General features: G+C 34.0%; 1 protein-coding gene across 1 annotated transcript; it reads right to left on the reverse strand.

Annotated features, from left to right (window-relative positions):
* On the reverse strand, positions 10,174-10,901 carry LOC107639430 (18.1 kDa class I heat shock protein). The gene has a single exon (XM_016342926.2). The coding sequence runs from the start codon at positions 10,793-10,795 to the stop codon at positions 10,277-10,279; it is 519 nt and encodes a 172-aa protein (XP_016198412.1). The 5' UTR covers positions 10,796-10,901; the 3' UTR covers positions 10,174-10,276.

The following is an 11,969-nucleotide window of genomic DNA, read 5'->3' on the forward strand; positions in this document are numbered from 1 at the left end:
AGCATGCTCTCAATGGCTATGGAAAGCTAACATCCAGGGCTTTCCAGAAATATATAATAGTCCATACTTTGCTTTGGAAATGAAGGCCTAAAATTGGTGTTCAATGCCAGCCACCAGCCCTATTCCTGGCGTCCAACGCTCACAGGGGAGCAGCTGGCATCCAACGCCCAGGATGGAGTCCCTAGCCAGTGTTCAATGCCCTTAAGAGGTACTAGCTCATGGGAGACACTCAATCTCAGCCCAAACACTCACCAAGTGGGCCTGAAAAGTTGATTTTCGCACTACAAGACTAGTTTATCTTATTTTTGTAATTCTTAGTTAGCAGATTAGTATATATATACAAGAGTTCACCCTTGTTAGAGACTCTTGCCCACTTTTAGATCTTTGCCCATTCGAATACTATTATGTACAGTATGAGTCACTAACCTCCTAAGGTTAAGGTTAGGAGCTCTGCTGAGTTTTATGGATCAATAATATTACTGTTTTCATTCAATATGTCAAATTCTATTCTCTTATGCAACCTCGTTCTTCATCTTATGAATTGAGGGTGACCCGTGACAATCACCCTTGTTCTACATGGTTCCGTGCGATTCCTGACCCAGATAGCATTAAACTAAAGCTAGAGATTGCATTGCGGATTCCAATAGAGCATCTGAGCAACTTTGGGTATGTGACATAAAATCCTGTTGACTCTGGGTGCATGAGATCTCTATGGCGTTAATGCTAGAGTTAGAGAAGCAGCACTTTCTGATCCGGAAGATCTGCCTTCTCTGTGGCACTTTAAGTAGGATCGTGAAGGGGAGTAGATTACTTAGAGCTTCATCTACTACTACAGTGAGAAACCTAGAGGTGGGTTGATGAGAGGACATAAGTCATCTTAACGTGGTGGATTGTTACAGTGGAGGAGGTTAACTTGATGTGAGGACATGAGTTAATCACTTACGGCTGCCATTGAAGGAATCAGAAGGTTATTGAAGAAGACAGTAAGAAAAGTTAATTCGGAAAGACAAAGCATATCCGAAGCCTCAACCATTCTATCACCACTGAATTATCATCTATCTAGTAACGTTCTATTTATCTGTTTTATATGTTTTTCGTGACAAACTATAATTTTTATCCGCCTAACTAAGATCTGCAAGGTATCCACTGCTTGCTCAAACCAACAATCTCCGTGGGATCGACCCTCACTCACCTGAGGTATTACTTGGATGACCCGGTATACTTGCCGGTCTATCTATGTGAATTCTACGAAGCCAGTTTCGTCACTACAAGAAAAACACCCATTCAGGTACACTTGAAAAGTGTAGCCAAAAGTGAAGAAAAATGATGCCTTAGGCTACGGCTACGCTTTTTGGGCTACGGCTACGCTTTTTGTAGTGATTCCTATTCGGCCGTTGCCTATTCTCAAAGGCTACGCTTTTGGCATTTGGGAATAGGCTACGCTTTTCAAGTGATGCTGTCCAGGACCAAAGGCTACGCTTTTCAGCTTTCATTTTTTCAGAATAAGCTACTGCATCACTTGTAAAGCGTAGCCACATTGTATACCATAGCTACTTTTTATAAGCGTAGCCTTAGATTCCTCTTTTTTTTTGTATACTATAGCTACTGTATATAAGTGTAGCCTTAGGTCCCTCATTGTTTTTTTTTATTTTCTATATATATATATATATATATATATAATTCTAATAATTTTTTGTACAACATAATATTTAATAAAAATTATAAAATAAAAATAAATACATAATAATACCATACAATATTCTTTAAATAAAATTATCCTTTAACAAAATATATTTATAATGAACTAAAAATATTGGGATGATCATAAATGAGTATTCATACATCTCACACTAAATTAAACATACCCATATCAAAATATACATTAGACCACTTAGAATTTACTACTAATAAACTATAAAAAACCAAAATATTGTATCCTACATAAGTATCTTCTAATAAAAGTTATTAACCTTCTGATAGAAGAGAAAAAAATCTTGTTCTTTAAATATCTTGTTCGACGGAAGATCGTATTTGGGAGATTTCTGGTTCTTCATCTGCCTCAAATCTTGTTCTGTAGGTTCTAGCAACTACAAAAGAAAAAAATCAAAATTATATAACACTTACTAAACCCCTTAAGGCTTAAATTTGAAAGCATACATAGCACAAAAATGGAAAAAAATGAAATTCACAAACAAAATCAGAAACAAGGTAAAGAAGTGTATATCATACCAATTCAATGTGACTCTGAGGGAAATAGAAAACTCTGTCTTGAACACAAGGAACATCCATTAATGGCCCTGCACAGCCTCCATAGCCCTTTAAACAAATCATCACCAGCCCCATCTGCCACAAAACAAAACACAAACATGTTGGAAACTTTGCATGGTTTTTTTCAGACCAAAAGTTGGAAACTTTTTTCTCTCATTTTTGCATTAAGCTCTTCCTTAGTAACCTCCATGTTCACAAGGCAAAAAGGGTCATTCACTTCATATTGAAAAATTAAAGGAAAACATTAAAAATAAAGGGTCCCAACAACATTAGTCAATTGCTAAAAGAACACAGACATTACTCTTTTTCAGCTCAACACTCACATTAACCAAACATGGTAACAACAAAACCACATGAAAATAAATAAATAAGTGGGAGATATTGAGCAGAGGAAGAGATATTATTAGATCCATTAATACTTAAAAGAGTCAACTATCTAAGGTAAAGAGTCAACCATAGTCTCTTCAAAATCAGCTCCAAGATAGCCACTAGAAACATGGAACCAGTTATACAATAACAAGTAGTTTGCCACAGTACCAGAAATATATAGATAATAATAAGAGACAATCAAGAAGACATGAAAGGAGAGAATGAAGGGCACAGACCTCATTTTGGATCCTGTTGCATAAAGATTCAACCAATTGATTTCTGTCAAATCCCATATTAACCACTTCCTGAAGAAGCTCTTCGTCAATCTGCAAAACCATGATATTGGTGGATTTTGTAAGTGAATAATAGTCCACATTATAATCCACATGCAACAAAAATAATTAACATAAAATCAGTAAACTACTCTAGACAAATGAATAATAGTCCCCATTAGTACTTGATTTTTATTTATTAGAACATTACCATTTACCACTACAAAGTAAACTGCTGATTAAGAAAGCAACAATCATTCACATACAGATCCAAGAATCAAGCAGCTGACTGGTCAATAAATATATTATATAGCCTAACTTATTTGAGAATAAGCATACTCAATGGAAAGGTTTCTGCCATTTAATCACCAAATACAGCTAAAATCAATATCTAACTATTCTAACCCTTACCTCTTTGTTGATCAAATACACAAGACTTGTCCCTATTTTTCTCTTGAGCCCAAACCTTAACCGTTCCAAGAACCAGAATTTTGGTTACATTTCACAAGGCCATTCGACCAAATTAAACATAGAGGAGAGAAAATCACTCACCTTTCTTTGCTTGTGGTGGTAGTTGTGTTAAAAGAAATTGAATAAACTGAAAAAAATGGAGCAAGAGAATTATCAGAATTTTGAATTAGAGGAGAAAAGAAAGAAGATGAAGTTGCTGTCCTCACCTAGCAAAGAAACTCGAAGAACAGTTGGGTGAGTGGAACGCAGCTCCCTCTTAAGCTTCAGTCAGCTCCCTCCTTGGCCATCATTCTCTTTCTCTTGGTGCTATGATTGATGAAGAGCCAAAAACTTGAAGAACGCTCCTGTTTTTGCTCCCTGGTGCTTTGGTTATTCCTCTGTTCCTTACCCTCTCTCTCTACTGTCTGTGAATTCATGAGGGAGACAGACGGAGACACAATGTTATGTTATGATTTGTGAATTCATGAAATAATAAGTATAATTTAGCAAATTAAGTCAAGTCACAAGATTCCTCGCCTCAAGCCTTGGATTCGCTACGGGCAATTCTTTATCTGCAGAACATATTTGACTATATGCTTAATAAGATCAGCATCACCCCTAGCATAATATGAAAATAAACCAGAATTAAAAAGCATACTAGATATACTTATTCTTTTGCTAAAAAAAATCTAAATTGGAGAGAATAAGAGTTTCACACACAACTCAACTGCCATATTAAACCAACTGACTTATTTTTAATTGAAATAATAATTTTTGTATTTTATAAAAAACCGGGAGAACTTCCTGTCCTTTTTATTTCCTGGTCTCTAATATCTTGACCAATTCATACAAGCACCACTCGCTGGAAGCATAGTCCTATGAGAAAACAACAATAGATACATGTGAACTTTCAATAGCCTTTGAGAGTGAAGGCCCTATGCTTTGCCCCTTTGGGAGATCCTCATCTATGAACACTTTGACTTGCTGTTCGTTGTTCAAAGCTTCACGGAGATGAATCACGAAGTTGGTGCGCGTGTCGTTGCCCCTAAAGAGAGGAAGTGTCAAGTCAAAGAGTGATCCAGCTGACCCAAGAAAGGAAATGAGCTCAGATTCAATGTAAGGTCCATGCTGATGCACGTGTGGATAAAGATCGCACGAGGCAAAACCTGCATAGCAGTTATATTGGCCGGCTAGCCAAGATTCGCGGAATGGAGCTTGGCTGACGACATAGGATCCAAGAACTAGTTAGTTGGTTAGTATAAATAGGACTCGGTCTCCTCCCACATTCTCGGATTTATGTTTTTCTTTCTAGCCTTCTTTTGTTTTTCATTTCACTCTATATATTTAGTATGCTTTTTTTTTAAAAAAAAGAATAGTTTAACAAGATTACGATTTTCTTCTAAGGATTTATGGTGATCATTACCAAGTTGCTGAGTACCCCTCTTGGCATTAATCATATAGTAAAGGTAATCATGAAGAGTGAGTTTCGGACAGTTTCTTGTTTTGAAATTTAATCAATTCAATTTTAACCAAACAATAGTTATGCACATATATCATTAACCAACACAGCAAAAAGCAGAATAAAATTGCCACCCTATTTCCACAAAAGTGTAACATACTGTGGTTTGATCCGTGGATTAATAACTTTTTCAAAATAGTAAACACCAACACCAATTTCGTTCCATTGATGTAGAAAACCTTTACCTCATGAGCCAACAATGTTCCTTCAAGTTATAGTTTAGCAAATTTCCCTCCAATTGTTAATAATAAGCTATGGGTTTGAAAAAAGCTGAAATGTAGGAATAGACCATCATTTCAAGAATCATTAGAGCTAACTCAACTCAATGGTGGAGATTAATTAGCCACTTACAACATTCTTGCATTGTGCTCCACATGAGGTTTATATTGAACTATCACAACAAAGTTCATGTCATAACAATTTTTTCAAATCTAGCACAAACCCTCATGCCAATAACTCACAGAACAAACAGAGTTCAGCAAAAAAATAAATAAATAACAAATAAAAAAATCAAACACAAACAATTTTAAACCACAGGTTCTAGCAGAAAGCCAATTACCGCACTAACAGTTTAAAAGAAAAAAAAGTATCAAAGAGAAACATTTAATCAAGTACAAAAACTTTCAAAACAAAAAGTGTTTCAATATTATACACATATCACATTAAATCATTCACCTATTCAAGAAATCAACTTCAGTCTCAGAAAAGAATTACCATAAGAATCAGCAACTGAGGGAAAAATTGTAGTTTTAGTCAAAAGGGGTATAAGTAACTATAATGTCCCCATTTTTATAGATGAATACCTAGATTTCTACAATGGAGATGTCAAACAATCAGATTTCTACAACTGAGGCATCCTAAACCCAATTCATACCTGAAGTAGAAGATCTTGTGCTTGAAAAAGATGAAGAAGTTGCAGAAGACAAATTAAACTCTCTTTGGGGTTATTGCTGAGAAGCACCTGAGATAATATTTATTCTGATGAGGACACCATAAAACTAGCAAGGAATCAGACAAGCTTTTAAATATATCAGTATATCAATATTTTAATAAATTTTAATTATTAATTTTAATTATATATATTATAGCTTAAATAACATAGTCTTTTTATATTTATTGGTATTTACAAGGTTATTGCCTTTGTTGAAGGCTCACCTGATATGGCTACATAAACAGGATTGTATATGATTGGTTTTCATGTTAATCAGATTTATTCTTTCAATTCAATTTACAATTCAGCTCACCTTTCTTCTTCCTCTTTTAATTCTTTACATTCTTCACACCATTTCTGTTTCTGGATAACCAAGAAACCGTTCAAACTACAAGAACTCTGTTAGAAATAAGAAGCTGAAAACAGGAAGCTGAAAACAGAGAAACGGAAGCCAACTTATTCATTGAGAAATCACAGAAACAAAAGCTTATTAACGCTGCATTTGGATTTAGTCTCAGAAACAAAAATACAGAGAAAATAGACAAGCTGTATATTAAATCACAGTTCACAAACCCTAAAATACCACACATCTTCATCAACAACAGCATGCATGTTATCAAATTACAGTTCACAAACCCATATTTCAGAGATTAAAAGCCCCAAATTAAAACCCCTAAAATAGGAACCCTAAGCCACTGATCAATTTCAGAAGCAAATAGAAATCAATACATACCTATTCAATGATGTGAGCACAGCGAAGACGATGATGAGAAGCACGGAGATGACGATGGTGAGAGCGGCGCAGCAACGATGGTGAGGGCGGCACAGCGACGATCAGTGCAAGCGATGGCGAAGGAGTGATGATGGTCAATGTGGAGAGTAGTGCAGGTGAGTCGTGAGTGGGAGGCGACGACTCTCAATGGCGAGAGTGAGAGGGTTTCCGCTTGTAGTGAGAGGGTCAATGGCGAGAGTGAAGAAAGTGAGTGGGGGGCGACGATGGTGAGCTATCGAGGGTGACTGAGCTATCGAGGGTTTACGAGGATGGAGGTGATTGAGCTATCGAAGGTGACTGAGACTCAAGAAGTTTGCTAAGTTTTACTAAGTGTTAAGGTCATCACTCATCAGTTTGCTTCAGGAAAAACAAGGAAAAAAATTACTAAGTGTTAAGTTTTTGGCTCTAGAGACATTAGGCATCACTTTTAAAACGCACCCAAAACTTAACAAATAGGCTATCCTTTAAAAGCGTCTCCTTTGATACGAAAAGCGAACCTATAGATATCAACCTACGGCTACGCTTTATAAGTGATATCTTTAATACCTAAGGCTACGCTTTTTAAATGATGCCGCATTTGTGTATCCTTTTCTCTTATAAAAAGGCAACACGGAGAAAAGCAATAGGCTATGCTTTTCAAATGTAGCCTAAAAAAAGTGTGGCTGAATGGGTATTTTTCTTGTAGTGCGTGCACCAGTAACTTAGAGGACGGTGTTGTGCTTTCGGCGGGTAACTCAGTAATTGTTTGGAGAAGATGAGAATGGTGTGGGGGAGCTGAGTTAGGCTTAGTGAGGGTAACTCAGGAACTATGTTATTTTATTAAATTAGTGACCGATTTAGTGACTAATTAGTTTATAACATTATTTTTTAGTTGGTTGCTGAAATTGGTTGCTTTCTTAATAATTAGCAACGGATTTAGAGATCATAGTCTTAGCGACTGAATTAGTGACCAAACAATTTTCATCCTATTTCTCTATTGGTTGCAAATATCGGTCGCTAAATTAAAAAATAACGACCGATTTTGTGACCGAGAATCATAAAGACGTTACTTCTCTTGTTTTGGTTGCTAATTCGATTACTAAATTAGAAAATAGCAACCGATTTAGCAACCAAATTTATTCTAGTTGTATAATAAACTTATCGGTCGTTAATTCGGCTGCTATTAGTGACCGATTTTATTAGACGCTAAAAGTGGTCGCTAGCTTAACAATTAGCAACCGATTTAGTGACCATTTTTTTAGCAAATGAATTAGCGACCAAATAATTTTTCGCCCTATTTTTCTATCAGTTGCAAAATAGGTCGCTAAATTAAAAATAGCGACTGTTTTGTGACCAAGAATTCCAAAGAAGTTAGTTCTCTTGATTTGGTTGCTAATTCGGTTGCTAAATTAAAAAATAGTAACCGATTTAGCGACCACCATTATTCTGGTTGTATAATAAACTTATCGGTTACTAATTCTGTAGTTATTAGTGACCGATTTTGTGGGTCGTTAGAATCAGCCGCTGAATATAATTTAGCAACCAATTTTTTTCTGGTTCAAGAAATTCTATATCGGTTGCTAAATCAGTCGCTATTAGCAACCAATTTTTTCAGTCGCTAAAATTAGTCACTATTGTGGTAATTTCTTGTAGTAAACCTTTAGAAGAATGTTACTACAACTCTTTAGTAACATAGAATATATTTAACATTTGTTAAAATGTTACTAATATACATAGGTAATAGTTTAATATGATTTGGTAACATTTTTTAAATATTAGTAAAAGTCAAGTATGTAGTAGTAATTTATTGTTTTTGGCTATACTTAGGTGGATACTACAATGAAGACTTTATAATTGTCTTCATGTAAAAATATTTTCTTTTGACCCTTGGATGAATGATTGTATGATTAGATTTTGACATGATATAAAAGTGTTACTTGTCTTTGTTTAAAATATGACTAGATAAATAAATCACACTTTTAAATAAAGCATCTACATAAAAAAATATTTTTGTCATCTTCATTTGAGTAGTTGCCATACTTTTAATCATCAACTCAATTCTTTTAATTTAGTAATTCAACAACATATGTTAGTCTATACTTTTAAATATTGATGACTAATTGATAGTCGAAAATAATAAATTTTGATAACTCTCTCGCATTTTTTTTCAATATTCGTGTCACTTGTTGTAACCAGTGGCGGAGCTTAGTTCAGACAAGGGGGCATGGCCCCCCAAACTTTTTATAAAAAATTAGTAGTACTTTTTTAAAAGATAAAAAATAATTCAATTGGTTTAAATACTTTATTATGACTTAAAGTACCCAATAAGTTCAATAAGCAACACTCTTTTTACTTTTAAGTTCAAATATAAAAAAATAAATATTTTTTATTTATTTAATTTAATATTATTTTATATTTTACTATTTATTTAATTTAATTTTTTATATGATAAAAAATAATAAAATATTCAATAAGTATTAATATTATTGTATTTGTATAAATTGATAAAAAAATTTCAATAAATATTATAAATTTTTTCTATAGGATATATATTCAAATTTTTATATAAAATAATAATAAAAATCAAAGAATTGATGCATTTTTTAAGAGAAATGATAATATTTAAGAAGGAGAACATATAATTTTTATAATATTAACACTTGTAGTTCTTCTACTTTAATGAATCACAAAAAAAGTGAGATACAACCTTCAAAAGTTTAAAAAATTACATCTGATGAGTTTGACCTTAATTTTTTGGAACGAAGCCCTAAAAAAGGGGATTTAAATTTGGCAATATCACCAAAACTAGAAAGATGAGATTAGACGAGCTTATCTTAAATGGGGTCTATATCAAAAGTATTTTAACAATTATCTTCTATGTGGCCCCCAAAATTTTGTTTCAAGTTATCAAAAGTATTTTAACAATTATCTTCTATGTGGCCTCCAAAATTTTGTTTCAAGTTCCGCCACTGCTTGTAACTATCCACGTTTTACTGTCGCTTGACCAGCAGCGCGCTCTCCCCCTCTTCCCCCACTAAAATTTTGGTATGTGGTTGGATTTTAGAAAATTTAGTAAAATCTTGTAGAAGTCCACGATTTGGTAGGACGACGGTTTTAAAAAAAATTATAGCGCGGGTTTTATGAATAAACCTCTAATACTGAGTCATATATGTATCACAAATTATATACGTTAAAAAAAGGACAAATATCTGTCAAAAGTTAGTTTAGAAATATTGAGTAATTTAGTTTCTCATATCTTATTTACTGGTATTAGTATAAAAAATAACAACAGATAAAATAAGACATAAAATGAATCATAGCTAGTATATAAGTTATATATATAACTATTTACCAATTTCATATTTCTCCCGTTGAAGAGGCTAGGGTAGCCGCCAGTACTCCAACTATTGGTCTACTATATAATTAATACATATATGGATCATCAGTTGAAAGAAAGCAAAAACAAAGGTCGCAGACACTCACAGACACTCAGAGTACATCAATTATTTATATCTTTCTAGGTACTTCCGCAAATACGACGTATTACCATTACATATGTATCACAAACGATCACACATACATACATACATAAATAGGGTTATTTTTCATTTTGTTTTATAACAAACTTGTTTTTCAACTAGTTAATTAGATATGGCTTCACTCCTAATTGATTTTTTAGCGAAACTGATATAAATATTACATATCATGTATTATTCTCAGTGTCCAGAAATGTTAACGTTCCTAACGTGATGGTTCACAGTTCTATGGTGCTTGGGAACCGTAACAGTAAGAACCCCTTTATCCATATAAGCCTTAACATGGTCAACGTTGGCGTTTTGAGGCAACATCACACGCTGAACGAAGTGGCCACTTGACATCTCAACAACGTGCCAACCTCCTCTTTGTTCTTGCTTCTCCACGCTTCTCTCACAAACTATGCATAGAACCTTATCATCATCCACTTCCACCCTCACGTCCGATCGCCGCAGCCCCGGAAGCTGCGCCTTAAACACGTACGCTTCTGGGGTCTCCTTCTTCTCTATTTGTGTGTTCACAACTGGTGATGGCTGCCCTGGAAAGCCAGTCATCGCCATATGTGATGTGCCACCGGTTATGGTGGTTCCATAACCGCCATAGCCGTAGTCTTGGTGGTAATTAGGTTCCCATGTTTGGTGGGGACTGTGTAGTAGTGGTGGTGGTGGTTCATGTCTCCGTCCAAAGAAGCTACTAGACATGATCTGGTGCTACTGTTATTAGTTTTATTTTGTGTTTGATATATGGTGGTGTTATATTGATGGAGCTGAATTGGTTATGATTTTTAGTTGCTTTAGTGTGTGAAGAAGAAGCTCTTATTTATAGAACAAATTAATAAGATGGTTTAATATTTATGAGGTATGATGCATGACGCATTAGATAGGGTTTTGTCACTAATTCCATAGAGAATCCACTTTGTGAGTTTGTGGTAAGTTCGAATAACATAGTGACAATAAAGACATATTTAAAATTAAAATGTTGCAGAATATAATATATGGTGCCTAACTATGGTATAATAGCTTTTTTTTTTCTATTTGAGGTCATTATGTTCGACTTAGATAAGAAAAATTATTTAATTTTGATAACATATATATATAACTAGAGTATTAAAACGCAGAGATTGAAGTTTTAAACAAATAAATAAATATAGAATTTAGTATATGATTTTATACAATTTTGTATGAAAACAAATAAGATAAATATAAATTAACTATCTGCGGTTTATCGTAAGCTGATCAAAAGAATCAGATTGAGTTTTGTCATTTCAATAGAGAATCCACTTTGAAATAAGATGGAACAATAGGAACAGTCACAAAAGCATATTACACAGAGAGAAAGAAGAAAAAATGTTTCAGACTATATGATAAGATATGGCTGGCAGCACTATGAAGCTTCCTTTCTAAGGTTCATAATTGATTCCATGCACTGACAAAGCTGTTCCAAATTCTGATCCTGTGCAAAACTCTACAGTTTCTTGTTTAACATTGGTGGATTATACCGTGAACCTCTTGTTTAGTTTAGTTGTAGAGGAATGCTAGGGCCAGCAATTTTTATGATTTGTAGCCATCAAATAATCATCAATGATGGTTTTAATGGTGTGAGATTGGTGTGAGATTTTATCTAAATGACTCATTTTTCTTTGCTGGTTACATGCTGGCCAGAATTTAACAAGATTGCTGGCCCCTAGACTTTTTCTTATTGGTATGTTGGCTAGTGTAATCATTATAGATTTACCGATTTTTGCTGGTTTATTGATGTCCTTGTTTTTTTCATGGAAAAATGTTAGAAAATTAGTAAAATTTATTATTTTTATTTGCAGTTAATTAATAATATTTAAAAGTATGGGTTAAAAGTATTTTATTATTTTATTAGGTT

The sequence above is a fragment of the Arachis ipaensis genome, chromosome B04 (genome assembly GCF_000816755.2).
Source record: "Arachis ipaensis cultivar K30076 chromosome B04, Araip1.1, whole genome shotgun sequence".
Classification (NCBI taxonomy): Eukaryota; Viridiplantae; Streptophyta; class Magnoliopsida; order Fabales; family Fabaceae; genus Arachis; species Arachis ipaensis.

What these genes read in the sequence shown, in the direction of transcription:
- LOC107639430 (XM_016342926.2), bottom strand. Translation starts at nt 10,795, where the DNA reads ATGTCTAGTAGCTTCTTTGGACGGAGACATGAACCACCACCACCACTA.